The 27,349-nt window shown below is 53.5% G+C and overlaps 12 protein-coding genes across 14 annotated transcripts; 7 read left to right on the top strand and 5 right to left on the bottom strand.

The window, feature by feature from the left end:
* Positions 1 to 247: 247 nt before the first annotated feature.
* On the bottom strand, positions 248 to 2,724 carry LMH87_002899 (uncharacterized protein; the record flags this gene model as incomplete). Its single annotated transcript, XM_056194432.1, has 4 exons — positions 248 to 1,131; positions 1,205 to 1,256; positions 1,311 to 2,489; positions 2,545 to 2,724. 4 exons carry the CDS (start codon positions 2,722 to 2,724, stop codon positions 248 to 250), a joined length of 2,295 nt encoding a protein of 764 aa, XP_056051371.1.
* A 677-nt stretch (positions 2,725 to 3,401) lies between these two features.
* LMH87_002898 (uncharacterized protein) lies at positions 3,402 to 4,347 on the top strand (the record flags this gene model as incomplete). Its single annotated transcript, XM_056194431.1, has 5 exons — positions 3,402 to 3,509; positions 3,555 to 3,898; positions 3,965 to 4,094; positions 4,149 to 4,254; positions 4,316 to 4,347. 5 exons carry the CDS (start codon positions 3,402 to 3,404, stop codon positions 4,345 to 4,347), a joined length of 720 nt encoding a protein of 239 aa, XP_056051370.1.
* A 551-nt stretch (positions 4,348 to 4,898) lies between these two features.
* Positions 4,899 to 6,366, bottom strand: LMH87_002897 (uncharacterized protein; the record flags this gene model as incomplete). Its single annotated transcript, XM_056194430.1, has 3 exons — positions 4,899 to 4,985; positions 5,035 to 6,197; positions 6,252 to 6,366. The coding sequence occupies 3 exons, from the start codon at positions 6,364 to 6,366 to the stop codon at positions 4,899 to 4,901; spliced, it is 1,365 nt and encodes a 454-aa protein (XP_056051369.1).
* A 966-nt stretch (positions 6,367 to 7,332) lies between these two features.
* LMH87_002896 (uncharacterized protein) lies at positions 7,333 to 9,089 on the top strand (the record flags this gene model as incomplete). 2 transcript variants are annotated; one of them, XM_056194428.1, is made up of 6 exons in its annotated part: positions 7,333 to 7,393; positions 7,805 to 7,952; positions 8,010 to 8,082; positions 8,137 to 8,401; positions 8,473 to 8,578; positions 8,684 to 9,089. In XM_056194428.1, the coding sequence occupies 6 exons, from the start codon at positions 7,333 to 7,335 to the stop codon at positions 9,087 to 9,089; spliced, it is 1,059 nt and encodes a 352-aa protein (XP_056051367.1). The 2 variants fall into 2 exon arrangements, with proteins under 2 accessions (XP_056051367.1, XP_056051368.1); XM_056194429.1 differs by having other exon boundaries at positions 8,473 to 8,600; positions 8,684 to 8,713.
* A 70-nt stretch (positions 9,090 to 9,159) lies between these two features.
* On the bottom strand, positions 9,160 to 11,235 carry LMH87_002895 (uncharacterized protein; the record flags this gene model as incomplete). Its single annotated transcript, XM_056194427.1, has 4 exons — positions 9,160 to 10,244; positions 10,429 to 10,436; positions 10,643 to 10,733; positions 10,785 to 11,235. 4 exons carry the CDS (start codon positions 11,233 to 11,235, stop codon positions 9,160 to 9,162), a joined length of 1,635 nt encoding a protein of 544 aa, XP_056051366.1.
* A 1,227-nt stretch (positions 11,236 to 12,462) lies between these two features.
* Positions 12,463 to 13,474, top strand: LMH87_002894 (uncharacterized protein; the record flags this gene model as incomplete). Its single annotated transcript, XM_056194426.1, has 4 exons — positions 12,463 to 12,578; positions 12,649 to 12,775; positions 12,862 to 13,107; positions 13,208 to 13,474. 4 exons carry the CDS (start codon positions 12,463 to 12,465, stop codon positions 13,472 to 13,474), a joined length of 756 nt encoding a protein of 251 aa, XP_056051365.1.
* A 198-nt stretch (positions 13,475 to 13,672) lies between these two features.
* LMH87_002893 (uncharacterized protein) lies at positions 13,673 to 15,972 on the bottom strand (the record flags this gene model as incomplete). Its single annotated transcript, XM_056194425.1, has 2 exons — positions 13,673 to 15,673; positions 15,748 to 15,972. 2 exons carry the CDS (start codon positions 15,970 to 15,972, stop codon positions 13,673 to 13,675), a joined length of 2,226 nt encoding a protein of 741 aa, XP_056051364.1.
* Positions 15,973 to 16,314: 342 nt separating this feature from the next.
* LMH87_002892 (uncharacterized protein) lies at positions 16,315 to 17,737 on the top strand (the record flags this gene model as incomplete). Its single annotated transcript, XM_056194423.1, has 9 exons — positions 16,315 to 16,534; positions 16,580 to 16,646; positions 16,696 to 16,804; positions 16,848 to 16,934; positions 16,980 to 17,060; positions 17,108 to 17,179; positions 17,234 to 17,483; positions 17,542 to 17,604; positions 17,652 to 17,737. 9 exons carry the CDS (start codon positions 16,315 to 16,317, stop codon positions 17,735 to 17,737), a joined length of 1,035 nt encoding a protein of 344 aa, XP_056051363.1.
* A 217-nt stretch (positions 17,738 to 17,954) lies between these two features.
* Positions 17,955 to 18,595, top strand: LMH87_002891 (uncharacterized protein; the record flags this gene model as incomplete). Its single annotated transcript, XM_056194422.1, has 2 exons — positions 17,955 to 18,150; positions 18,237 to 18,595. 2 exons carry the CDS (start codon positions 17,955 to 17,957, stop codon positions 18,593 to 18,595), a joined length of 555 nt encoding a protein of 184 aa, XP_056051362.1.
* Positions 18,596 to 19,500: 905 nt separating this feature from the next.
* On the top strand, positions 19,501 to 22,191 carry LMH87_002890 (uncharacterized protein; the record flags this gene model as incomplete). Its single annotated transcript, XM_056194421.1, has 2 exons — positions 19,501 to 19,630; positions 19,742 to 22,191. The coding sequence occupies 2 exons, from the start codon at positions 19,501 to 19,503 to the stop codon at positions 22,189 to 22,191; spliced, it is 2,580 nt and encodes an 859-aa protein (XP_056051361.1).
* Positions 22,192 to 23,620: 1,429 nt separating this feature from the next.
* Positions 23,621 to 24,199, top strand: LMH87_002889 (uncharacterized protein; the record flags this gene model as incomplete). 2 transcript variants are annotated; one of them, XM_056194419.1, is made up of 2 exons in its annotated part: positions 23,621 to 23,682; positions 23,812 to 24,199. In XM_056194419.1, the coding sequence occupies 2 exons, from the start codon at positions 23,621 to 23,623 to the stop codon at positions 24,197 to 24,199; spliced, it is 450 nt and encodes a 149-aa protein (XP_056051360.1). The 2 variants fall into 2 exon arrangements, with proteins under 2 accessions (XP_056051360.1, XP_056051359.1); XM_056194420.1 differs by lacking the exon at positions 23,621 to 23,682 and having other exon boundaries at positions 23,858 to 24,199.
* Positions 24,200 to 24,595: 396 nt separating this feature from the next.
* Positions 24,596 to 27,298, bottom strand: LMH87_002888 (uncharacterized protein; the record flags this gene model as incomplete). Its single annotated transcript, XM_056194418.1, has 5 exons — positions 24,596 to 24,610; positions 24,655 to 24,659; positions 24,819 to 25,442; positions 25,502 to 25,706; positions 25,757 to 27,298. 5 exons carry the CDS (start codon positions 27,296 to 27,298, stop codon positions 24,596 to 24,598), a joined length of 2,391 nt encoding a protein of 796 aa, XP_056051358.1.
* Between the last annotated feature and the right edge of the window lie 51 nt (positions 27,299 to 27,349).

The following is a 27,349-nucleotide window of genomic DNA, read 5'->3' as shown; positions in this document are numbered from 1 at the left end:
TGTTCTGGCTAGTGTCGCTTGTGCCTTTTTTCCCTGAGACTCGTGTTTGAAGCTTGGGCCAAGTGAAGTATCATTTTTTCTACATAATTTACATGGCTTTATCATTCATCTTTCTTACCTGGTACCTAGTTGATAAATGTTGGACAATCGCAAGCAAGCACTGCTAACTTGGTAGTTGGACACTGTACGCTGACCCGTGCATCTCTTGAACACACAAGAAAGAGGTGCAGCTGAGCTCCGTCTAGTGTCAAATGTCCTTCAAAAATCCAACCTCGACCACTTTATCAGCATCAATGTCAAGATCAGCCAGTTTCGCCCGCGAATTTTCGCGTATCCATAGAAATAGCCAGAGAAGTACATGTCGACACAGTCCCCAGGGTGTTCTTCGCGCATGCCGAATGCGCATTGTCTCCTTGCCGAGGACATAGACCACCTGGGAACTGTACGATGCTCGCAGCCTCTGAAGCTCGTCCTCAGTATCCTCAGCTCTCGAAGCTTCTATCAGGGCAAGCTCGATCTGGGCAATAAGATCGCGGGCCATGCCGGGATGGAGAACATCGTCAGTATAGCCATGACGAAGAGTTACAGAGTAACTTCCGGGCATCTGCGACATTCGAGTTACAACATAGCGGTCTTCCAAGGCAACTGACGGCACTGGCAGTGCGCGCATGTGGAAGAAGATGACGAGGCCGGGTCGTGTGGCAAACTTCTTCACGAATTCTGCAAATGACGGTGGCAGAGTCTTGGGGTTGCCAGCTTTGTCAAAAAAGATGCCCAAGCTGGGCACAGTCGAGAGGGTCGCTCCACCGAAAGCGTCGCGTAGCCGCACAGGCGGACGCCCTTGATCCCCGAGTAGTGCGGTAGAATCGAGAGCAAAAAGGGACTGTGGGGACAAGTTATCGAGTCCTTCCGCATGCCATTGAGTTTCTTTCCCGAAGCGCCAGAGAGCAAAGACGGATGAAAGTAGAAACGCTAGAAGTAGCGTGAACCAAGCCCCATCAGGCACCTTTTCGTACACCGCGGACAGGAAAGCCCCGTCAAGAGCCGCAAAAACAAGCCATATTGGCAGCACAATGTACGCTGGTAGCCTCCACACGAGGATGGCGACCAGTGCGACCATACAAGTGCTTACTAGACAACGATATTAAGTGAGAAGAAACGAATCTAGGGGTATTGAGAGCAATATCGGGGTTAGACGACATACTAAAAGTAACAGAGATGACGCACACGCCATAAGCATTGCCAAGAGATGTGGTCTGGGAGAAAAACGTCAGTGACGAGAAATCACGGCTGTCCAAGAATAAACAAACATTGTTGTAAACGGCTGTGACGATAACAGTGCCAATCATCAGGAGCCAGTTAGCCAAAGGCATGTAGACTTGCTCGTGGAACTTTGTGCTAGTGTGTGTGACTTTGATGTGCGGAAAGTAGGACAACCTCATGATCTGGGAAAGCAGCTGGAACGTCGAAGTGATCATGGCCTGCGACGCAACAATGGCCGCCAGTATCGCAATAATCAGGCCAAAGTACAAGCTTCCGGGAGGGAGGGTCTTGAAGAAGGGATTCGTGTAGGCAGTCTGGGTCTTGTCGGTGGATATGTACGCAGCCTGCCCGATGTAAGCCACCACGAGACAGGGGTACACGAAGCAGAGCCAGGATATCTGGATGGCGCGCTTGCTGAACGCCCCAAGATCGGCAAAAAGAGCCTCGATACCGGTGAATGCTAGCAGGAGACCCCCGAGGGACCGCCAGCCATCGTGTCCGTTGCGTATAAGATAAGTAAAGGCAAAGTGCGGGCTGAAAGCCTTGAGCACTGTGTAGTCATGCAGCGCCAGGTTGTAAATGCCAACGCAGAGATTGAACAGCAGCCAGATGACTACAATTGGTGCGAATGTAGTTCCGATTTTGGCCGTCCCGAAAGGCTGAATGACGAAAAGAAGCACCAATATGGCACACGAAATGCCAACAATCGCAGGGGTTTTCAGGTTGGAGTTGACAACCGTAATGCCCTGAATGGCACCGAGGACCGACTGGGCCGGCGTCAGCACGCCATCCGCCATGACCATGGAAACGCCCAAAACTCCAATGAACTGTAGTGAAAACTGCGAGATCCTCGAGCGCTCGAGAAATTCGCGTATGCTCTTTCCGCCTGCCTTCAGATCGTTTGTATTGTGGCGTCTCAAACCATACCCCACAGGGTCTCGAGGGTTAGGTCGAGCGATGCGCGTGAATCTCGTCAACAGACTGTACAGCGCAAAGGTGCCGCCTTGCCCATCATCGTCGGCGTGCAACACTATGAAGCAGTATTTGACAGACACCATGAGAGTTAGCGACCAGATGATGATGGAAAGAGCGCCGACGAGATCCTGCCAGCTAGGCTGAGCTGAAAAAGTCGAAGAATAGACATATAGAGGCGAGGTGCCAATGTCACCGTAGATGACGCCCGTTGCCTGGAAACTGAGCCAGGCCAAAACGATGCCAGAGTAAGTCTACCAATTTTGTTCAGTCTAGGCTTTTTTGGAGCGCTTTTTGGGACATAGTAACCTGCTTGCGTGGTCCATGCAGGTCATGCTCGGCAATGGCCTGTGCCTTTTCAAGATTGTCAATGTCGGCAATTTCGTGGCTACCATCTGAGCTGGTCCACGGAGCATCAGTTTTGGGATGCAGCATCTTGGGACTGGCCGCTTCGACGGGGTGGACAGCTTCGAGGTCTGGATCAGCCATTATCAAGTAAGAAAGTTGCGACGCAATATCGGGTAATAATAGCAAGTGTGTTGGGTATTTTCTGTAGAACATTCAGTTCAAGTCTGCGGGAGCACATATAGAAGTTCAACCATGTTCCTTAAGTAGATGGAAGATAAAACGCGCATGGCAAACAGACCACAGATTTATCCGCCCTGGCCGCCATAATTTCACTCCTGTGATGGGTGCAAATATGGCGCTATTGCGGGAATTTCAGCTTTGGAAGCCACGGTCCTGCCTGTCCAATCTGGATGCGCCCGCGGACGGGTAGTTATCTACAATGCTGGCAGCGCTTTCTGGTGATGGGTCAGTAAGCCGGAAGTTGTCCGCGTGCATTCAATGTGACAACTGCTGCGCCTACATTGTGCCGGATATCCATGAGCGATCAGGCTACGGGTGGCGTTCGTGCTCCTGCGCGCCAAATTAGCATTAGCCGTGGACGAAATTTGGTGTGGGTTTTCAATATGCTGCCCTGTCCCTCTTCAAGTTAGTGGCTGCAGGTTAGTTAGTACTTTGTCACCGACGGTCAACGCATGTGATTCTGCATTTTATAATATGCCTCGTAACGAGCCCTTACAATTTGACCCTTACATTCAACTGACTAGGCTGCATTTTCATCTGTTCTCGGCTGGCGTCTTATTCATATACTTCGGGGCTAAATGGCACCGATTTCAAATGGACTACAGGCGCAGCTACGATCTGCCGTGACCGCTGACACTACACACGGCAGATCTCCTTCGAGTACGCTGACCACCGTATTCCCTGCCGTATGTATCATAGCGGGCTTGATACTTGTTTTCGCTATACAACAGCATGTAACGGTGCGCTCCATGGCCAGGGCCATCCTGCAACGCTTTATCGTTGATCGGGTGAGCTCTAGCTCGGCGGCACCGCCGCCGCAGCCGCAGCAGCCTGGAAGGCTTACTCGCCAAGACGTCGAAGCGATGTCAGTCATTGAATATGTATCCAGCATTCCGTCTCCGCCATTGAAGGGTCAAGACCTCGATACTTCATACCAAGGTCATGCAGCCTGTGCTATTTGCACGGAGAAGCTCGTCACAGGCGCCGTCCTGCGCAGGTTGCATTGTCGACACCAATTTCACGCAAAGTGCATCGATCTATGGCTTCTTGAGCACTCTGGCACCTGTCCTCTTTGGTATGCACACTTCGATTGTCGGGTTATTAGCCAATGTGCAGAGAAGGCGCGCTAAAATGAAAGCAGTCGCGCTAATTTGGCTGAACTGGCCCAGCCTGCTAAGAGCCGACGGAACATGCTGCCAAGGCTTCCCCGGATGCTACGAGTTCGTGCCGACGAGAACCCTCGAGAAAGCCGTCAAGATAGCCGTGCTCTAGTTAAGTTCACATACCCCAAAGCTTCAAACGCAGCCTAATGTTAGTTGATGTAGTCGGTTTGGCGGGCGCAGATGCTCGAAATGACCAGAATTCAGACAGTGCAATCGCCCGGCCCTGGTACAGCATGGGAAGGCACGATTCCCCGGGTATCGCTTCCTGGTGCGATTCACATCCCTACGAAGCACTAGTTCCTTATATAGCTAGTTCTGATTCTGTGAAGACCTTTCCACCTTGGCGCCAACATGCTCGTAGCACAGCCTAATAAAGTCTTTTAAGAAGGCTCTGAGGTGGGATAAGGAGGTACTGTGCTGTAGGAAAAATTGAAAGTGAGAGTACACGTCCATCCGTTCCTGCCGCCACTTGCAAGTCATCGTTGCTGCTGGCTGGTTTTGGCCGCAAGCGCCGGGCTGAGGGCGACATGCCCAGTGTTCTGTTCGAAGTCGGCACAGTTTCTAGACTCAATCTACTTGCACTCTGGCAAAGAAAAAGAAAATGTCCGAAACCAGGTTGTTCTTTGGTTCAAAATTGTAGGCACCAGTTCACATGTTGTTTGTGCAAGTCATCCTTTACCATCATTTACAATCCCGACTCTCACCCGTACTAGTGTAAGAAATTTACTTTGCGATCCATGACACAGCATGGGGGTAGTTATGAGTAGCAAGAGATAAATTGGCAAGAAATATCCAACAAACAAGAGTTCTTGCAGCATTATCATGGTTCCGTGAAGCCGCCAGCTGGCAGCTGGTTGACCGCGGATCCACGAGCATACGCATACGGCCATGTCATCTCCCATGCACGTTTGATTACATAGGTAGCGCTACGCGTCCGTCGATCGGCCTCAAGAAGTGTTTACAGATATTGACTACCGGTACCGTCAGTCCGTGTATGATCTGTCCAATGTTAGAATTCGGTAGGAACAAGGGTAGAGAGGTGGCTTACAATACTGCATGCTACCAAGAACCATATAACCACAGTCATGGATTCTCCCAATCGCTTGGCAGCTGGGCGTTGCTCATCACCCGTCCTGACAGTCTCCAGGAACTCCAAGCCAACATAAAGATAAAAAATGGCAGAGACTCCAATAGGCCCAAAATATCCCATAAAAAGCGCCTGCTGGGCATTTTCAATCTGGCGAATATGCCGATGCATGCCCAGAATAACAGGAAGGCGGCGCACGGAGAAGATGCCGATTGCGAGACCAGCCAGACTGTACCAGGGCATCAAGTCGCTGGACCAAAGCTTCTCCCAAGGACAGATGAACCCGAACCACATGAAAATTGACATGTTCAGCATCATGTCGACCGTTGGCTGGAGAGAGTCCTGCAGTGTTTCGAGCCGGAACCAGTCGTCCAGGGTAAAGGCATTCCCCGCGACAAAGCAGGCCAAGACGTCGTCGCTGCCAACCATGCCGCAGGTTCCCGTGATGAACAGTGCCATGGGAAGGGCAAAGACGAGAAAGCTTTCGCGCTCTACAAAGCTATTTTCCTTTGCCCACTGCAGAAGCCGCCTCGCGGTGCTCCCCACGCACCAGCCGTAGAGGGCGCTGAGCAGAACCACGTAGACGCATGTCTCGCCGAGGAAAAGACGAAGAGCCGTCTGCAGTCCCGCTCCCGTGTCAACATTGTCACCACCGGCTGTGTATTTAATAAGGTAGAGCGCGATGAACAGAAACGGATATCCAAGGCCGTCGTTGGCGCCAGACTCGGCAATGATTAATTGTTGTAGCTCCGTCGGCACGTTTTCGTCGGCATACCTGCCCTTGATGATGCTGGTAGAAAGGACGGGATCCGTGGGCGTGATGCAGGCGGCAATGGCGGCAGCCTGCAGAAACGAAATGCCGGGGATAAACGTCCACATCACGATGCCGCTGCATGCCCACATGCCTACCATGCCAGGCCCGAGCAGAATGGCGAGACTCTTAAGCTCCATCCGCAGATACCCTGCCGGCAGCTGGATACCAGCCAGGACAAGCTGAACGCCCAGCACCAGGCGGCTGAAGTCCAAAGTGAAGGAGTTTAGGTTTTCGGTGGCATTCTCATATATTTCCAGGTTTAGCCATTTTGCGACCGGGAGAAATGCTGCACCAGCTAGAAACGAGAGTACTGCTTGATGGTTGGCACACTATTCCCGCGCCGCCGCCCGTGTAAAGAACTCACATGCCTCAGAGAGGTAATACCTATCCTTGAGAATGTTGGAAAATAAGCCAAATATGGTTGCCCAGCCGCCGAAGACGGTGATGCCAATGTTGAATCCTGTGATTGCGAACGCCATTTCCACCTGGACTGTTGATGCTGCTCAGCACACTTGCGTGCGACTATCTGTGGTGCTGCTAGTGAACTGCAGTAAAGTGACTGAACCATTCCACCAGATCTAATAGCTTGGTGGTTTGCCGGGGCTTGGGTAGTAATTATTAGGAGTGACTTCTGCCTGGATCTCTATCCCAAGGATTTAATCATGTGCATGCATCACTCGCTCCGTCATCTTGGACCGCGGAGCCGAGCCAAGACCTGCCCCGCGAATGCATCATGCGCGTAGCTCATGTGGCGCAGAATGAGCATGGGCTGGGCTGCGTTACGCGATGATTGGACTAGATTGCGGCAACGGCTTCTTGCCATCTCGAACCAGGCAAGCACATGACCTATGTTGGCGGGCCATTAGTATCTTGCTGTATTACGCAGTACAAAATGGGGGCTGTGCAGCTCGAGTGTTCTCAAATCTAGATATTATGTTACTCATGGGATGTCCAAGTTCGGGGTTTCTTTTACTTCGGCAGGCCTGGGATCTCTGGGCTGGGCGACAACAAATGCTGGGGTTATACGGTGGCACAGTAGCGCCATCTTTAGTTTAATCTTTCTTCTATTTTTCGTCTGCTATTTTTTCGGATTTCCGAGTTTGCGGATTTCTGGGGTTCTGGCCCGCCAGCACATGCCATCAAACAGAGTGCATTTTCGAACTGCCCATCTGAAAAGCCCTCGCGCATTTGACAGCGCCATGAGCTTGTCTGCGCGGCCGTTAGCCAAAGAACTACACGGTCAAGGGGAATCGAGAGGCGAAAGCACCACACCGAGAATCGGCAACCTTTTTGAAGAATCCCCTGACCGGTGGTGGTATTTTCTTGACCGAGCTTTGTTCCGATTGACTCCGCCCGACGTAATAAATAACAATTGACTGCCTGGTGAGCCCACAAGTCCTACTCGTATGTTCCGATCCGCCCTGAGTCCGGATTCCTAATTGGGAATGCGAAACTCCACCACTTTCCCAATCTCGCCGTGTCGGACCTTTACGCATGTCCTCCTCCGTTGCCCGAGGCGGGAACCATGCTGGCTAGCTTCGTATTCCGGATGGTCTACTTGTTTCATATTGAATTGTTTCTCAATGGGCGTAGGCCGTATGAAGCACATATACTCTTCCCAAAGCAGCTTTGCTCCACACTCTCGTATGGGGCCCACGAGATGTACCTCCGTGCAGCATCTAAATCTAGAAATCGACATCATAAATTTTGGTCGTCGTAAGCTTGCGGGTCTAGGCTGGTCGGGTTTCTTCAACATACATGGGATCCAGGAAAGACTGTATATGTGCCGCATGTCCGCTGGTTGGGAAGCACATTTGTTAGAAAGCTATCAAGTGCCCACTACGACGATGTTCAACATGCGGTCAACCCGGGCGAAACTTTCTATACTTTATTCTTTGATCGGCTTCTTCGTCTTAGTCAAGCTCTGGATCACTGGATCGGGCATTGACACGACTACGTGGAGCGATACATTTCTCCATCGGCATGACTTACCCAACGACTTGTCTACAGCTGCACAGAATGAGACTCTCGGGTTCGAAAAGATCTTCTACATCAGCATGCCTCAGTACAGTACAATCTGTTCCTATTAGAATCTTTAAGTAGCTAATTCTGCTATTTACAGCCGGCCGGATCGCCAAGACAGCATGACCATGTTAGCCACTTCAACAAACATACGACTAATTCTACAGGATGGGGTACTCAAGCTCACGCTCCAACTACAGTTTCACCATACTAACATATGTACGTAGGTCGATGGCAACGCTATTCACGAAAAGGCGAGACCGAAAGGTAGCCAGGCTCTAAGACCGGAGCAGCTGGGCTGCTGGCGCAGTCACGCTAACGTATGGCGGAAAATAATCGAAGAACGAATACAAACGGCCATCATACTCGAAGATGATGCCGACTGGGACGTCCGAATTCATGACATCTTTCAGGATCTAAGCCTCCAAATTCGAAAGGGGGTGCTAAGGAAAGACAAGCCCACGAGCTACGAGGTTGCCCATGCACCATACGGTATGAACTACACCTGGGACAAATTTTATGCCTATTTAAAATGGCCACATTGCGAACTGACTGAATTGTAGGTATGGATTGGGACTTGTTATACGTCGGCACTTGCTGGAATATCAACGCTGAAGTTCGCCCACCATCCCATATTTACGAAGATGCCAATGCGCCGAATTCAACAGAGTATGTCATTTTAGCCTCATTGGTATCTTTCACCTATTCGAATACTCAAACGGCACATGTCATGGCCGCTATTGCAAGTGCCGTATGCTAACCTGTGGCGACTAGAATGGCTTTCGCCTACCGCAACGAGCTTGAGTACTGGGGAGCCGATACTTCCAACGGCCGGCGCGTCAGAGCAATAACCCCTTCGTGGTACCCTGTGTGCACAATTGGTTATGCTGTAACATTACAAGGAGCTCAAAAGCTGCTGCACACAATAGGAAACGAAGGAAGTGTGGGAGCACCCGTTGACCTTGCCATGATAAGCGGGATTCAGTCTGGCGGTCTCACGTCGCTGACGATCGTTCCTCCATTATTCACGCCTTGGAAGACCGGAACCGTTTCCGACAGCGATATCGACAATCTCGAGACCACCGAGGACGAATTGCCGCAAGGCAGCGAGAATCTGCGACACAGTGCAAGGAGGGCTTTGGCAGCGCAACTCAATGGCGGTGCCGAATGGCTTCGGTAAGAGGTTTCTTGAGGATGGGTGATTGATGTACACTAGACTGTAGCTTCATAGATTGCTTTTTTACTCCAACCTAAACTAAGATGATAGTTTTGTGTAAGCCAAGCCTAGCATACGGGAGCCGCGGTTCGGCCGCTGAAAAAGACCCAAGACGCATCATCTTGTCTCCAGAGTCATCTGCGGGAGTTACAATCAGAGCGCCGATGCTACTCACAGGGCCACAAGCGCCGGCCGGGCGGCCCTCCGCGCGCGTCAACACCAAAATCAGCGCAAAAAGCTGCATTCCACGCACAGCACCTGCCGACTGCGCATAGTTCCTGTCGATGGTGTCGAATCCAGCATAGAAGCCTCTATCATCGCTGTCCTCGGCGACGACGAACATGTGGCCCGAGTCGTCGGCTTCTGGCTTGTCGAGCAGCTTCAACGGCACCAGCGGAGCCTCGAGCTCGATTTCGGCCGTCATCACGCTGCCAAACGCATTTCTGCTATCCGCCAGCGTGGCGCGGACGTCTATGATCTTGGCGGGATACTCGTGGGCTCTGCTGTACCCGAGCCCCATGGCCGGGACCCCGTCAACAGATGCCCAGGACCACGAGGGAGCATTCCGCTCGCCGGAGGGCTTGCATGACAGTGACCGCCAGAATAGAGACTCTGGAAGGGACTTTGTCCAGTGTCCCGCGATATAGACATCATTCTCGAGGCGCTGAAAAGCCCGCGCGACGTTGGACAGCGCCTTGAGTTTGTCTGCGCGGCCGTTGGACGAGCACTGCCCATAGTCCCACACTAGGGCACACCAGCGCGAGCGCGGATCCTCATCGAGGCATCGCCTCCTGAAATGCTCCGTCCCCTCGGGCAGTCTCTCGACAGGAGTATGATATCGCAGGCGCTGGAGTAGGCCATCTTCCGAGGCAAAGTGGTGCAGGCACTCATAGTACATCTGGTCGGTCGCAAAGTGCAAAGTTCTGCGAGACAGCACGCGATCTTGAAAATGCCAGACGTCTTGGGATATGGGCTGCTTTCTCATTTCAATGTACTCCTCTCTAACAATCTCTTTGTTCAGAGGCAAGGCGGCGACGGACACTGTTCTGGGACCGTCCTCGTCCGCACCATAAGGGATTCGCAGCAAGGCACTTGTTGGCCGCTGGAATAAAAGACCATCTGAAATGTTGTTAGCGCCCGTGGCAGACAGTGCCAGGCAGGCGTTCTCGTAAATAGTGGCTGCCTGTTCGGAATCCCTCGCCCAGGAACCGTCGGAGACACATAGCGAATCGATCCAAAGATACTGAATGTCCAAGGTGCGAGTGACAAGTATCGCATCTCGAAACATCTTTGGAAGACTTACAATACTCACTTCGTCGTGCGCCTGTATTCCGGTTTGTCCCCGATAGTTTACGACCTCTGGTGCGGAGGCGTAACTGAGCACCGCGTAACGATGACGTGCATGTGCGTCTAATTCGACAATTTTCACGGAATCTTCAGTGTTGGAGCTCTGGACATCTATCAAGTATTGTGGCAAAGAACCAGCATCTTGGTCGCCTTGCTGATCTTGTTCATACTCGGTGTTCCAGTTTACGAAGCGTCTAACGGCGTCGGCATTAAAATCCCGAGTTACTGGGCGGCCGCGAATTAAAGTAGAAGGATAGTCGCCTTGAATCATTAGCACATATAATTCATGGTAATAGAAGATCACTGTCATACCATCGCTTACGACAAAAGCGAATGCTGCGACTGGGACGATTCTCGCGCCATCCGCGTGATCGACGCTGTTGGACCAGACGCAGAAGCCCTGCCCTCCCTCCTCGCGCTGCGATAGCCACATGTCAAAAGTGGGCAAATGATCTTCAGAGCGTTGCCCATTTTGCAGAGTTTCCAACTCGGTCAGCAATGCATCTGCCTGCGCGAGGATCAGCGCACAGAGCTCGCATCCGTTGTCGGCAGCTGTCCGGAGACTCGCCAGGCTCGCGTGGTGCCTAACGCGCGAGAGAGCCACGATAGCCTCCTTTGACGTCCCTCGTTTGACAACAAGCATATGCACATGCTGTAGACCACTTAGCGTAAGTTGGTACTCGTTTGTCGGAAACGGAGGGAGGTTTCCGAACGCGATTGAACCACAGATGTCACATAGAGTCATGGCGGGCGGTAAAGGCATCAACAGGGCCAGAAACGGGTAGGTGTTGTCTTTGGCAAGATGCCATCATGTCGCCACTACTACCTGGGCAGAGGTGTTATCAGAAAGAACCAAGGCATTGGGAAACGCGGGGCAACACTAGCCGCAAACCTGCAGCTGCAAGTCAGCCAATCGTAGTGAGGCGACGACAGCCTGAATATTAGTCCTTTGCTGATAGAGGATGCCGTCAAAATAATACATGCCAGTATTCATGCGTAGCGCTGAAGGCGTGGTGGGAGGAGCCGCGCGGGGAGCGAGTTTGTAAATTGCTTGGGCACGGGTGGCGTCGTGCTTTGTGGCATTTTGCTGATCTGCCTCTCGAGTGCAAATACGACTCGCCCATTGACTGATCTTGAACAAATGGCTTTTTGCTCTCTTTTCCTGCCCTTTTTTCTTCCTTTTCTTCCAATACAAAAAAATGGCATTTCCGTCACTCCCACGTCACCATTGACTGGGGCGGACTGCAAACGGTAACTACGCTGTACAGCCCAGACTGACAGCTGTCAAGCATGAGCAAACGGCGTGACGGGCCGCGCCCGGCCGGTGAATGTACTTACGCGTGGGACAGGGTGTTTTTAGACATGGCTAAAGTACAGTATAGGATTGAAAATGCGTTCCTTCCGTCTAGTACGGCTATGCAAGTGTTGAACATGATTTAAAAAGAAAATAGAGAAAATCATGTCAACATAGCCAGGTGCCTTGACAGGCTGATAAAATGAGAGGAATATATTGCAAATGGAGGGGCTCTCAGGTGCGCTGTCCAAAATCAGGCCCCTCTCGTCTCGCATAGGCAGGTGGCCAACGTCATGTAATGCAATCAACCGCTTCGCGTAGCTGTGCGCCCACGTCTTCATCTATTCTCCTCCATCCAGCGCCACTCTCTTACACCACATTTTCAACATGCATTTTACTGGATGTACACAATCGCACCCGGCTGTCCCGCTAACTAACTAATAACAGGCCCAAGCTCCAGCTCAGCTCCTGGCAGCTCCCCATATCTTTTTCCAGGGACCCTGCTTTTCCCCCACCATTAAAAAAAAACCGCCACTCGAAACCCCACCAAAGATCAGGTCCTCCATGGCCTGGACCCTTTGCTCCCGACACCGGGGGTGGGACAGCCCTCCTTCTCCTCTTCTCACATTTCCTTCCAAAACTCTCCCTTTTCTTGTTTCATAAACATATATCGACTCCAATTCACAAACACACATAATGACTCCCAGAGCAATCATTGCGCCCTCGGTGCTGAGCGCCGACTTTGCCAGCTTTGGCCACTCGTGCGCTCGCACCATGGAGCAGGGCGCCGACTGGCTTCACGTCGACATCATGTCAGCATCATCCAACACAGCAAACCCCACGCGCCGCGAACCTTTGTCGCTAACCTCACCAAAACCTCAGGGATGGCCATTTCGTTCCCAACATGACTTTTGGCGCGCCCGTCGTCGCCAAGATTCGCGGCTTCGTCGATCGGCCGACCGAGAACCACGGCCGCGGCACCTTTGACTGCCACATGATGATTTCCGAGGTGCGCGCACATTTTTCTCCCCTCCCGGCTCTCCCGGACTACACTTGAGTAACATGCTGAACCAATTCGCTGTTCCCCCCGAACAGCCCAAGAAATGGGTCAAGACCTTCAAGGACGTCGGCTGCGACCTATACTGCTTCCACTACGAAGCCGCCTTCTCCACCGACGCCACAGACCCTGAGCACACCTCGGAGGGCAAGACGAACCCCGGCGATCTCATCCGCTATATCCACGACCATGGCATGCTCGCCGGCATCGCCATCAAGCCCGAAACCTCTGTCGATGTGCTGTGGGAGTTCCTCGAGAGCGCCGATCCCAAGGATCACCCTGATGTATGCTGATTACGCCCCCGCCGCTTACTCATTGGGCCTCTGAGAGGCTACACCCCCCCCCCCCCCCGCGCTTCAGATCATGCTAACCTTGAAACACCAGATGGTCCTCGTCATGACAGTCAACCCCGGCTTTGGCGGCCAAAAGTTCATGGCCTCGGAGCTCCCCAAGGTGCAGGCCCTGCGCCAACGGTATCCCGACCTCAACATCGAGGTCGACGGCGGCCTCGGACCCGGCACCGTCGACCAGGCCGCCGAGGCCGGCGCCAACGTCATTGTCGCCGGCAGCGCCGTCTTTGGCGCCAAGGACCCGGCCGATATGATTGCCCTGTTACGCAAAGCTGTCCAGGAGAGAGGCGGCAAGCTCTAGACGGGCAGGCAATAGAAATTATAAAAATCATAAAAACGGTAAATAATTCTGATGAACATTATAGATGAACTCTTTTCCTTATGAAGCATATAAACGGAGCTATTCTTCTTCTTTATTAATTATATCATAATTGTTTTTGTATACACCGATGCATCCATGTGCCTATGAGCTATGAGTCTTTGTACCCTGTCAGTACTGCTAAAACTTCTCGTCGGGGAATCGCTTCGCAAACATGCCGAGGGCCTTCATGGTAAACGTAAACTTGTAATTGGGGTACGAAATCATGCACGACTTGTTGAAGACGCCCTCAATCGCCTCCTGCAGCCACTCGCCGTTGGCCTGCTGCCGGTCCATGATGAGCTTGATGCCCTTCTTCAGCGGCTCGACGTGCGGGTACTCGGCCTCCATGAGCCCGATGAGGGCCCACGCCGTCTGCACCACCAGCGAGCCCATCGGGTGCTCGACGTACGTCATCGTCTCGCACGCCTTGTAGCTCTCGGACCAGCCGCCGTCGGCACGCTGCTTGGAGAGCAGGAACGCGCAGCCCTTGCTGGCGATGTAGCTGTTGGCGTACGTCTCGCCGACGCTGGCCATGCTCTCGAGCGCAAACATGGTCGCGTACGTGAAGCAGATGCCCCAGCTGCCGTACCAGCTTCCGTCGAGGCGCTGGTTGGTACGGATCCAGTTGGTGGCGCGGCGGATAAACGTCTTGATCTCGGAGCCGCGGTAGTCCGGCCAGTGCTTGTTGAAGAGGGACAGCGCCGTGACGCACGCCGTCGTGCACTCGGGGTAGTCGTACTCAATCATGATGCGTCCAAAGACCTCGGCCGCGTTGAGCAGCTCCATGTACTCGCCGCCGCGGCGCGCCTCGTACGACGACAGCGCGCCGTTGCTGTTCTGGTACAGCAGCAGCGTGTCGACGGCGTCAAAGATGCGCTGGTCCTCCAGCGCCGTCGGGTAGCCGTCCGTCTTTTGCAGCAGTATGATGCCCTTGAGCGCCTCGGATATGCAGTCGCTGACGCCGTAGCCCTGGTCGCGGTTGCTGAACGGCCACCCGCCCTTGCGCTGCTGCCGGTAGCACTTTTCCTGGTCGACGCAGTTGTCGCGGATCTGCTGCCGGTCGAGGTAGTGGAGAGCCTTGAGCAGCATCGGCCGCCAGCGCTTGTCGGTGTGCAGGCCGGCCTCGACCAGGGCTTGAATGAGGAACGCCGTGTCCCAGCACTGCACGCCGTTGGTGCCGTTGACTAGCATGCCTTCGTCCTTGACCCACAGGAACTCTTCCAGTCGCTCAATGTGGCGTTTTACCGAGAACGCGTCCGGGCCATCTCTGATGTAGCAGACGACCGTGTTCATGGGCGCGTTGACGGGGGCCAGGTCTGCGTAGTCTGTGTTGGCGTCCTCCATGTCGACAAGCTGGCTGACCCACGCTTCGGCCTTGTTCTTGATAAAGTTGGGTCGAATATAAGGATTGTAAACATTGACAAGAGCCCAGTTGACGCTGTTCAGCAGCCAAGACTTGGGGTGGTAGTTGTCTCCGGGCGCAATGCTGTTGCGGTGGCTGGCCCAGTCGATCTCGGCATGCGGCTCAGCAAAGAGCTCTTCCCGGAGACCTCGGATAATATCGTCCTCTGGACAGCTCCATTTCTTCGAGTATACGTAGCTCATGGGCAGGAAGACCTGTCGAATGTGAATCCACCAGCGCCACGGCGCAATTGGTACCCAGTCCGGCAGGAGCCAGATCTCGGGCGGCACGGGGTTGACAGTGTCCCAGCTCATGACGCCGAGCGTGGCCAGCCAAAACTTGGCCCAGTGAGGGGCATACAGGGCGCCGCCGAGCTTATGCAGGGTGCCTCGCGCCTTGACCATAATGGGGTCCTCGGGGTCGACGCCGACGAGGCGCAGTACTGTATAATTGAGACTGGTGCCAAAGACGGTGCTCTCGCCCTCAATGTGCAGACCCCAGCCTCCATCCTTGGGGTTCGCTCGCGCGGCAAGATAGTTTTTGATCTCGATGGCGTAGGCGTCGGGAATGGGCGTCTTGGTGATGTACCAAGCGCAGACAACGCATGGCAGCAGAAACATGGGGCCGCCATACTCGCAGCCCCAGTGGCCCGAGGGCAATTGCAGCTTCTCGAAAAAGTTGGCTCCATTATTTGCAGCATCAATAGCTGTAGTCGCTTTCGGGAGGTCGGGTAGGCCCTGTAGTAAAGCTTGTTAGTGTTCTGCCAAGTGCCAATTGAAGCTTCCAGGTGTAGGCTGGGGTCTGGACCTACCAACGGCAAGTTCATGTAGTACTTTTCTGCAGTGCTCTGGGGCCATTTCTCCAGCTCGTTATCATCAGTCAGATAGTGCCATGTGTGGCGACTGTCGTCGTCCTTGAGGCGCCAGCGCGCATAGTCTGTCTTGCCCTCGATTTTGGGCTTCTTGGTGCCACGGTCGCTGTCGCTGGTGCGCTTTCGCGCAGAGGCACGAGTCTCTCGGCCGGTCGCTGTCGCCATGGCGGAAATAATGTTAATGGCTGTGGGAAGGGAATTCAAGCAGCTTGGTCAGTCCCCGACACCTTTATAAACGTTGTAGACTCTGCATCTGTAACGGAGAAGCGGTGCAACTCCTGTCGTGGCTGCGTCTCGGGCATTTTGTCGTGTTGAACGAGTACGACGAGATGAGCCCCTGTCTAAGGCTCGGCAGCGGAAGCCATGTGGGGCATCTCGAATTCGGACCACCGCCCGGCAGCTGGCAGGCGGTTGCTGGTGAGAGCGGCGTTTGCTCGATAAAAATGCCAGATTTTGCATGACGTCTGGGATTTGTCAATTGTCTCGATCGATTGCATTCGCCGAAAAATGAGCCTCAACCGGAGCATGGCTGCCAGATCACGGCTCCCGTCGGCATCTGTCATAGGTCGTATTGAAGCGGCGCTAGAAGGTGTTGCAGATTCGCTTGCTAATGCAAACGAGCTGAAGATACCCTTTTGTTCACGCAGACGTCGCTCACGCCCAGCCGATCACGAGGAAAACTTTGTAAGATTTCCTGGCTCGTCTGCCTCGGAGGCGCGCAAGTTTGGTAAGTATCCGACTCTACAAACTCGGCTCTTACTTACGAGGGCAGCTCGACTACTGTTGATTATGCAGCTAGCACATCAGGCAATGATTACAGGGACAATTCTAACAAAAAGGTATACAGCTTACAGTTTTGATATTATAGAGCATCTGCTAAGTCCCCAGACACATTTACTACCAACACCAAGAGCTCTTCGAGACCCAAAGAGTTGTCGACGAGCTAGTCGATGACCTAGCTTACACGCTCGGCACCGACCGAGATGACCTAAATATTGTAAGGCGAATGAAATCTTGCGTACCTCAGGCTGACTGAAGAGACTGCTTCTTCAAAAGGGCTGGTTTCAGGCTGTATGGTCATCCGTCTCCGCAGCAGCCAAGTGTTAGATGCCTCGCAGAGTGAACTGGTGAGCCGCAACATCGGTCTGCCGGGAAAATACTAATTGCCAAAGGGCATCACAATCCCTTCGAGCAGATCCGTGACATGCATCGAAACTCGCGGTGCGCGATGGCTTCTAGTAGTTGAAAAAGATGTACGAATACGGCTCCGGCATGGACACACTCGGCTGACAGGCTACAGGCGGTGTTTCGGTCTCTTGTTGCAGTCCGCTTCTGGGAAACATCTCTAGCTGGTCCTGGAATATTAATCACTGTAAGGCTATAGCTAGAAAATATCATCTCTGGCCATGCTACTAACAAATTACAGGCCAGGGGCTATCCCGATTTGATGACGAGGAGCTTTCTAGCCCGGATTCAGTCCGACTGTCCGCACCTCCCAATGTTCGTCTTGACCGACTTCGATCCCGATGGACTGAGCATCTTTTCGTGCTACCGTTATGGCACGACAAACTTTTTCCACGAGTCCAGCAACTCCCAAATTAATTTTGGTTGGCTGGGAATACAATCTGGTCACTTGGGCACTCTTCACAAAACAAAAACGGATGGGATTCGGAATGGTACGCAAAACCACGAATGGTCTGACAACTGCTTGATAAATCTTACTCCCCGCGATAGATTTCTTGCCATTAGAATGTTGCAAAAGGATTTGCAGACAGAACATGGGGATTCCATGCGTGGGTTTGTGCGCCGTGAGCTTCAAACAATGCTAATGCTGGGAGCAAAAGCCGAAATTCAAGCTTTAGACGAGAGCGGTGATATTACGCCTTGGCTAGACATTTTTCTACAGAAAATCCTCGGTATCATTCCCTAGCTATACTAATTCTATTTTCTCTGGCAAATCTCACTCGCATGTTTTGCGCCAGAGCAATTGTATCTCGTTGGCAATGGCAACTACCCTGTACCTTTGTGGATGCACGGTGCGAAAACTGCGGGGTGTGCGCTCGCACAGTCCCCTCACTCGCCAAAATTTTTGTACTGGCGAGCCGCTTTAGATGTACGAGCATACCAACATAAGATACTCCCGAAAGATGGCACCGCAACTCACAGAAGAAGAGATTGATGACCTCGTTTATTTTGCTCGCGCTGGTGAGGATGTTGACCTCATGGAGACTGTGACGGCGCTGGCCGAGCGTGAAAAGGCTGCGCCCGCCGTCATTCTCATGGCGACCAAGGACGAAGGCAAATCCACAGTGCTACACATGGCCAGCGGCAACGGACATTTAGGTATGGCAACTGAAGCTGGGGTTTGGACATGAGGACATTTCTTCGCATTTCTCTTTTCCGAAGGGCAGGAGGCTGACGTGTAGCAGAAACCGTTCGCAAAGTCATCCAGTGCTTTGACGAAAGACCAAAAGAGGAGAAGCAGGCATTTTTGGACGAGCCCAATGAGCATGGCAACACCGGGATGCATTGGGCGGCACTCGGTGGCCACCTGGATACGGTGAAGCTGCTCATGGAGCACGGCGCCTCGCCCGCGCTCGCCAACGAGCGCGACTACGTGCCGCTGGACTTGGCCAACCAGAGCGAGAAGACTGAGGTTTCGCAGTATTTCCTGTCTTTCCTCAAGAAGCTTGAGAGTGAGAACACCGACGAGGGTCTGAACAACGCGACGGCTTCCATCGAGGTGGAGGAGACTGTGGAGGATGGCAAGCCCGAGGCCAGCTCATAAAGAGCGAGTGACTAAGGAGAAAGCGAACGAAGCAGGAGTCGACAAAAGGCGTCTGCATACACGATGTCAACGACACGGCAGCGGTAAAATCGCTACTCCGTCGCAGCGGTAAAATCGCTACTCCGTCGCAGCTGAAGAGCGCACTCCAGGTGCAACATGCAGCAGCATGATAGCTTATGGCACAAAACCTGCGCTGTAATGATGTAATTGGAAGAGATTTCAACCCAAATGATGGAGCGAAAATTTATCGAAAATGATGCCTGCGTGGCAGATCGGTGGTCGACACTCGTACTCGACGGCAAGTGGGCTCTGGGACGACGCCAAGGATATAAACTCGCAAAGAATATACAATACCTACCAGAAATATAGATTTGATTCAAGGCAAGAGAATAAAGTCCGTGAATAAATTCTTCCTGTCGCACTTAGCCTGGAGTGGGAAGTTGTCAAACGTGCTCCGATGCGGCTAGCTGCTAGGAAATGCTAGGAAAAAGCCTCGACAACGATGGAATGCATGCTTGAAGCGCCACAGGCCCGAGACAAGTGCCGTTTCTACTGGCCCTGCCTGCGGCCGGCATTTATCATGGCGCAGGTCATGTCCCCCACGGAATTCCGTCGGGAACAGAATGTGGGGAGTGCAAGGCGCATTGGGTGGGGGTCACCCCGGAGTCGCAGCGCGGGACTTCCCCGCGAAGACAATTCAATTGGCAGCCATCTGTACTTTGCAACTTTCATAATTTTCATCCGCATCCCGGTCTGTCACACTATATCCGTCGCCAAGGGTCCAATTCGCATTATCATCCCCAGCCCACGTATAGCCGACCAAGGCGCCGGCGTCTCATAGAGCTGCTTCATATGCCGAGGGCGTTTGCCCGCTGCTCACCCATCCCCTTCCCCATCCAACTCCAATGTCGGTCAACGGAGGCGGGTATAGGCGCGCAAGTCGCAAAGGGGCGCCGCGCAAGTTCATCTGCGAGCATCCCGGCTGTGACAAGATTTACTCCAGGGCTGAGCACCTGCAGCGTCACCAACTAAATCGTAAGACACCACCATGCATGCCGCGCGAACAGACGCCGCCGCCGCCGCTCTCCCCATGCAACGGCAGACCCCCACAGCCCGGCTAACTTTGCAACCCCCCAAACTTGTCAGACAACCCCAAGGAGATCTTTCGCTGCGACGTGGGCGACTGCGACCAGAAGTTTGTCCGCCTGGACCTGCTGTCCAGGCACAAGAAGCGTCACACCGCGTCCTACACCCCACGCAACCGCATCCCCAGCTTCGACACGTCCGTGGACCGCAGCCCCGAGACAGAGCAGGATGTGCATGTCTCAGCGGCGACATCGCGGCCGTCGTACGGGCATCACACACATCCGCACTCGGGTGGACCGCACGATGCGGCCATTCTGCTGACACCAGAGTCACACACGGAGCCGACGCCAGCGTCGCTCGGCCACGGCCTCCACGGTCGGCCAAGCCATCAGAGCACCGTCTGGCCAGCGCCAATGGACGAACAATCCCAGCCGCCTATGATGCGTCACCGGAACAGCTTCTATGCTAGCGACCCGACAGTGATGCCAGAACCGGCCACCCTGATGCCATTTCCTGCCGGTTCCTACCCTCCAGACAGCCAAATGAACCAGGGCAACTTTGCTGCCTGGCTCTTCGATACCCAAACGACCTACGGTGACTTTAGCGTCGCCAATCTTCCCTTCCTAGACGGCGGCTTGGAGTCGACGTTCAACAACACGATACAGTACGACTATGAGTCGCTCAACAGCCTCTCCCCCATCGCACCGACGCCGCCGCGGCACTTGGATGCACCAGATGAATGGATCACAGAAGGAAGGCGCAAGGAGCTCTTGCAATGGTTCCAAATCTTCCGCAAAAAGCAGCCCAAATACGACCCCCTCATGACGACGCTGACGCACGAGAGCGGCGGTGACCTGCCGGCGCTGAATGTGGACATGCTACGAGAATGTCTCAAGGAATTCTGGGATAATGTATCGCCGCGACTTCCGATTGTGCACCAGCACACATTTTCAGCAAGTCGCTGTTCGGTATTTCTGCTTCTGGTCATGATTGCTCTAGGTGCCGCTTCGCTGAAGAACCGAGATGGGACAGGCCATCTATCGGAATACGGCGCCTTTGCAGACGTCATCATTCACTCCGTGCGATGGGAGATTCTGACCTCGGACGACTCCGCACCTCCTGCAAACCTCTGGGTAGCACAAGCTCTTCTCCTAGTCGAGTTCTACGAGAAACTATACTCGTCAAGACGCTTTCACGAAAGAGCGCACATCTACCACTCCGCCTTTCTCACGTTGCTCCGGAGAGGCAGCCCATTAATCGGCAGAACAGGCAGCGAATCCCCAGCCGAGCCGGAGAGCCTTCAAGATCGGGGCCCATCTGGCATGCCTCTCGACTCGCATACCTGGTGGACGCGCTGGGCGGAGACAGAGTCCATGCACAGAGTCGTCTTTGCGGCTTTTATGCTCGACATTATCCACGCCGCCATCTTTGGCCACGCCGCCGACATGGCCGCGCACGAGATCCGCCTGCCGCTGCCCTGCGACGACAACCTCTGGGTCGCCAACAGCCCGGACGAGGTGCGCCAGCTCGACGCCAACTTTCGCATGTACGGCTTCCGCCAGGTCTCCTTCCTGGACGGCCTCAAGAGCGCGCTGCACGGCAAAGAGGTCAAGACGCACTCCTTTGGCCGCATGATTATCATCTCGGGCCTGTTGAGCGTCGGCTGGCACCTCAGCCACCGCGAGACGCATCTCAAGTGGCTCGACCTGCGCACGCCGTCGACCGAGGTCCAGGACAACTGGCGCAAGATGCTTCTGCTCGCGTTTGACAGCTGGAAGGGCAGCTTCGATGGCGCCATGTCCGGCTCCATGTCCGAGTCACCGGCCCCGCACCACCGCGGCGGCGGTGGCGGAGGAGCGCTGAAGCAGCGCGGCATCTCCAACGGGCCCATTCACAGCGCGCCGCTGCTGTTTCACCTCGCGCATATGACGCCCAACGTCGACATCATTGACTGCCAGGTGTACGCGGGCGCGAAGCGCATTCTCGGCCGCAAGGTCTCGGCGCGCGACTACGCCAACGCCATGAAGCGCATGGTGGCCTGGGCCAAGCTCGGCTCGACGCGGCACGCCATCTATCACGCCTTCAAGCTGCTGCACAGGGTCCTCGTGGAACCGCAGCAGGGACGGCAGCAGCAGCGGCGGGGCAGCGGTGGAAGCGGGCAGTACTCGATTCGTGATGAGCCAGATCCGCATCGGCCGTGGATCATGTACTTTGCCGTTCTCACGATTTGGTCGTTTGTGCAGGCTCTGGGCCGCTCGACGGGGAAGCCGCTGTCGCTGCAGTCGCCCAACATGGCGAGCACCACGCACGGGCGCATGGCTGAATACCTGGCCCGCGTGGCGGCGCTGCCGGAGCTCGACGAGCGGTCGGCGGGCCTACTCCACGATGGACTGCCGGACTTGCTGGAAGTCATGGTGGGGATCCTGGACGAGGTCGATACGGAGCTTCTCGTCGAGGCGCGCGAGAGGCTGCGCGTGTGTAAACAGATGATTCTCGGAGGGCCAAGTTGATGAGTGTACTGTATGTGTGGTCTGAGAAGGGTAGAGCACCCACCTCTATTCGCAGTCGTTTCAATCAATCGGCGCTGGGGATATGGTTATGATTAGCTTCGTACTCTATGGTTTATTAGCCTTTTTGGTTTTGTTCTTTCGTTCAGCGCACCCCGCCAACGTGTACCGGTGACTACATCATGCTTTGCTGCACCAGCCCATTACCTGCGACGCCCGTCTTTCTCGCTTTCCAGAATATGACGCGATGATGCAAGAATTTTAAAATAGATTTATCAATATGAGTAATGAAAACAACTAGGTTTAGTTTTCATACATTATAAATAGGAGGATAGTATTTCTAAAATTTGTGCCTATGAGGGATTTCGTATGCAGAGCCGGCATATGGGCAATCTTCGTGTATTGGGCCGACCAAAGCCTTGTCGGGACTTGTCCCAGCATGCTTTGGTCGGTCCCTCTGTCTGGCTTCTCTTCTGTCTCTCTTGTTCGAGCCAGCCGTACCTGCCCCTTCCATTCTATTTTCTGGTGTCTTGTCACCCCACCACATCTTGCCCTTGTCGTTTGTGCGCCAGTCGTCTACAAGATTTGCTAGAGTAGGTAACCTTACAGGTCACAGTGTCGCAGGTAGGCATCCTTTGTACCGTTTCAATGCCAAAAAGGTAGAAAATGCGGCGAGCCGGACCGCCAAGAGTGGGTAAGTCGATAGCTTCGGATTGGTCATTGCTATGCTATAGGCGTATCTGTACTTTTCTTCTTCCCTGCGCCCCCTGCGTGTTTTCTGTGTCATCGCTGGCCAACTGTACAATGGAACAGAGACTTTGCGCAGAAGAGGACGGCATTCTCCCAATGCAAGTAATTTCTTGAATATTCAATATGACAAAGCTATTACTGATACCTTTTCTGAAACTAATACAAACTCCAATATTATCTATATTCTTGAGAATGGACCTCTGTGACGGCGTTGATTTGTCTGCCGGGCAGCCTTCAAGTGCCGACGCCTGCCTCGAACCACCACGTCTAGCCAGCCGCTGGCAAGCGCCATCAGAATATTGGTGCTGCGCAGACGCCGACTAACTGCGCTCACAAAGGTGGACATGTGACTCGATATGTTCTAAGGAGGGAAGCCCTATGTGAAGGTTTCTTGCCAACTATATTTCAGCCACCAAACTAAGCCCGCATGCCACAACATGAAAGGGCAGATATAAAGTGCACGCCGCCCACCCACGCCATGCAGACCTCCCATGGTCATCAGCACTTCCCCATGTTCTCTCCTACTGCTTCTGATGAGTGATTTTGTTTTGTAGATTAACTCCAAGCCGCCGGTTTCTTCTTATACCTGTCATTAGGTCAAAAGAAAAAAAACAGACCTTGTCTGACCACCCTCCGGCGCACCAGCCCGCAGCTCAGGAAAAAGAAAAGCATCACAGGGAACATGGCACCAATGATCTTCAGCGACAATAATCCCTTCGCCATTTTGCCCGAGGAGTCCATGCAGTACACAGCCGATAACCGACTCTTGGCCGTAGTGGTCGTGCTGCCCATTTTCGCGTACCCCTTGCTACCCTCAGTTGGCCGATCAGGAATCCGATGCGAGATATTATTGACTTAGTCTTCTTTGCTCAGCGCCGTGATCATCAAAACGGCGGCATGGACGGGAATCGCACCAGGCATGGCCTTGGGAGAGCTGTGGCAGGGCGCCCTGCTTATTCTCTCCGCAGCGGCTGGCATCGAGGGTCTTTGCGTGCCGCGCAGCCGCAGAGCAGAACCCGAGGACTTTCACTACGCTGCAGTAGCCATACAAGGCTTTTCTCTCCTCGGCGTGGTCGACCACTTCCTGGACGCCGTGCTTCTCGAGGCCGCAGAGGTTGGCTGGCCGCTTTATATTTCCCGCCTCTTGACCAGTGTCGTTGGCTTCCTAACCGTCGGTGGTGTTGTTCTCATGTTCTTGGGAATCTACGCCAAAGATTTGATCCACGGGTTTATGACGCGCCAGGTCTCTTGGTGGCCCTAGCTGCCAGAAAATGGTGCTGCGGAGGACTTAAGACCAGCACGGAGCATCGCACTTGCGATTGTCGTAGGCCTTACGCCTGTGGCAGTAGCCGTAATCGTTGTTAATGCATGACGAAGCAGCGGAATTCTACGAGGACGATGCACGGTTAGCTCCAACTGGCCCCTCGTGTGCATAGCGAGAGACAAGAGAGACAGAAGAGAAGCCAGACAGAGGGACCGACATAGTGGAAAGGGTATAAAAATGATCTATTAAAAGACTCGTAAAAGGTTTCTATACTTTGATGAGGTGTAAACGCATTGAGAAAAGTCTAAGAACGGAAAAGAAGTCTAAAAATAAATAAGAATTACATGAATAGCAAAAATAGGAAGAACCCCGAAATAAGAAAGTGGCCACATTTTAAAATTCGAAACGCTATATATTTAGCGTTAACCATTGACCGCGGAAAAAATGCTTACTTGTACTAGACTACAAAATTTATGGTTGGTGGAAGGACAGGGGCTATAACCATTCGCTCAAACCTTGGACCGAGGCGTCGAGCTTGGGCGCTCATTCCGTCACATCTTGCTCTAAAGGCCGTCTCGTTGCCACGTAAACTTTGCCAAATGTGTAGGATCCATACCCGTTTCAATCGCCTCGAGCCGTGCTGCAATCTGTTCGTCGGCCAGCATTTGCTTTGCCGCTGCGCTACGGTTGTGTAGATGCGGCATGCGGTCAAGCGCATCGATGGCAAGACTGAATCGGTCTGTACGGTTTTGAATTGCCAGCAGCAGCGGCGTGTCGACGTTGCCTTGCTCACGGTAGCCCCGAACATGCAGGTTGATGCTGCCGGGCCGTTTGTAGGTCAGCCGATGTACCAACCACGGGTAACCGTGGAAGTTGAAGATGATAGGCTTGTCGTCTGTGAAAATACTGATCCACTCCCTGTCACTTAAACCGTGTCGATGATCGATAGGGTGGATGAGCTTGAACAAGTCGACACAGTTGACGCACCGGATCTTCAGGTCCGGAAAGAATGTCAAAAGGAGATCAATAGCGGCGATGCTTTCCTGGGTGCTAATGTCGCCACAGGAAGCCATCACGAGGTCAGGCTCTTCCCCGCTATCCGAGCTGAATTGTGGCCAAATGCCAATTCCCTTTGTGCAGTGTTTAATTGCACTGTCCATGTCGAGATATTGTAGGTGCTCCTTTTTGTCAGATACTATGACATTGACGTAGTTTGTTGAACGGAAGCAATGATCCATGACTGCTGTCAAGTTAGTTAAACGGACTCTCGCGTGTTCCTAAGAGGGGAGGGGCACGGACCGGAGAGCAAGCAGTTGCCGTCCGGCGGGAGATAGATGCGGACAACTTCTGGACTTTTGTTGGCAACTACCTCGAGGAATCCGGGATCCTGATGGGTAAAGCCATTGTGGTCCTGACGCCAGACGACCGCCGTAAGAAGGATGTTCAGAGACGCAACTTTGGCCCGCCAGTCAACCTCGTTACATTTCTCGAGCCATTTGCAGTGCTGGAAGCGGGTTAGCGATATAAACTCGAGATTGGACATAGAAAACGCACCTGATTGACCATGGAGTCAATAACGTGGATGAATGCCTCGTAGCAGTTCAGAAGTCCGTGGCGACCACTTAGTATATAGCCCTCCAGCCAGCCCTCACAGGTATGCTCGGAGAGCATCTCCATGACTCTACCGGCCATCGCCAAGTTGCCGCCGTTGGCGTCCTCTTCTAGAAACTCGGCCATCCATACCTTTTTACCGGCCTCATAGACATTGGCCAGCATGTTCGATTCGGTCTCGTCTGGTCCAAAGAGTCGAAAGTTTGTTGGATTGAGAGCCATTATATCACGAAGAAACTTGGCCATGTTCTGCATGCTGGCGTCGTAAACGGCTCCAGGATGGTTGACCGCAATGCCGTATTCCTTGAAATCAGGCATTCGGAGAGGCTTTTTTAGAAGCCCGCCGTTTGCGACCGGGTTTGCGCTCATCCGACGGTTTCCAGATGCGCAGAGGGCCGTTATGGACGGAATAGGTGCACCCTTTTTGTCAAACAGCCGATCGGGCTCGTAACTGCGCATCCAATCCTCAAGAACCTGCAAGTGGGCAGAATTTGTAGCAGGATCTGTAATGGGCACTTGGTGGATTCTCCAGAACCCCTCCAGATAGTTGTCGTCCAGCTTGCGCGGGCCGCTCCACCCCTTCGGACTGCGCAGGATGATCATGGGCCACTTGGGGCGGAATGCCTGTTTGCTCTCTCGGGCGCGTTTCTGAAAGCTCTTGATCTCGGAGACACAGTGTTCGAGCGTGGCTGCCATGGCCTGATGCATGCTGTCCATTTCATCGCCCTCCACAAAATAGGGCTGCCAGCCGTAGCCGAGAAAGAGATTCACCAACTCGGCATGAGAGATGCGCGAAAGAATGGTGGGGTTGTTGATCTTGTAGCCATTGAGATGAAGGACGGGAAGAACAACGCCGTCGGTAATGGGATTCAGGAACTTATTGCTATGCCAAGAAGTAGCAAGCGGCCCGGTCTCGGCTTCGCCGTCACCCACCATCGTCAAAGCAATCAGATCTGGGTAGTCAAATACAGCACCAAAGGCATGCGAGAGGGAATAGCCCAGCTCGCCTCCCTCGTGAATTGACCCAGGCATCTCCGGAGTAGCATGAGAACCAATCCCGCCCGGGAAAGAGAACTTTTTGAACATGTTCCGAAGCCCTTCGATATCTTGAGGTTTGTCAGGGTATACCTCCGAGTACACACCGTCCAGATACGACTGGGAGAGAACACCCGGCGCTCCATGACCGGGCCCGGACACAAAGAAAGCATCAAGGTCGTGTTTCTTGATCATGCGGGTAAAGTGCATATAGGTAAATATTTGCCCCGGCGCGGACCCAAAGTGCCCCAGAAGACGTGCTTTGAGGTGGTCTGTCGTGAGTGGCTGGCGGAGGAGCGGGTTCTCCTTCAGGTAGATCATCCCAAGAGCCAGATAGCAACTGGCTTTGAAGAAATCATTATGCTGGGCGACCTCGCTGTCGGACAGCGGAGACCCTTTGATCGTCGAACGTGCGGGACCAAAGGAGCTAATTGAAATGCCGTCAGCCATTTTTTAAATGTAAACTGGTATTATGCGGGGTGTAAAAGACTGGCAAGACAC

This window comes from Akanthomyces muscarius, chromosome 3 (assembly GCF_028009165.1).
Source record: "Akanthomyces muscarius strain Ve6 chromosome 3, whole genome shotgun sequence".
In the NCBI taxonomy this organism is placed as follows: domain Eukaryota; kingdom Fungi; phylum Ascomycota; class Sordariomycetes; order Hypocreales; family Cordycipitaceae; genus Akanthomyces; species Akanthomyces muscarius.
The sequence above is the reverse complement of the archived record's forward strand: the minus strand, read 5'-3'. Positions and strand labels throughout refer to the sequence as shown.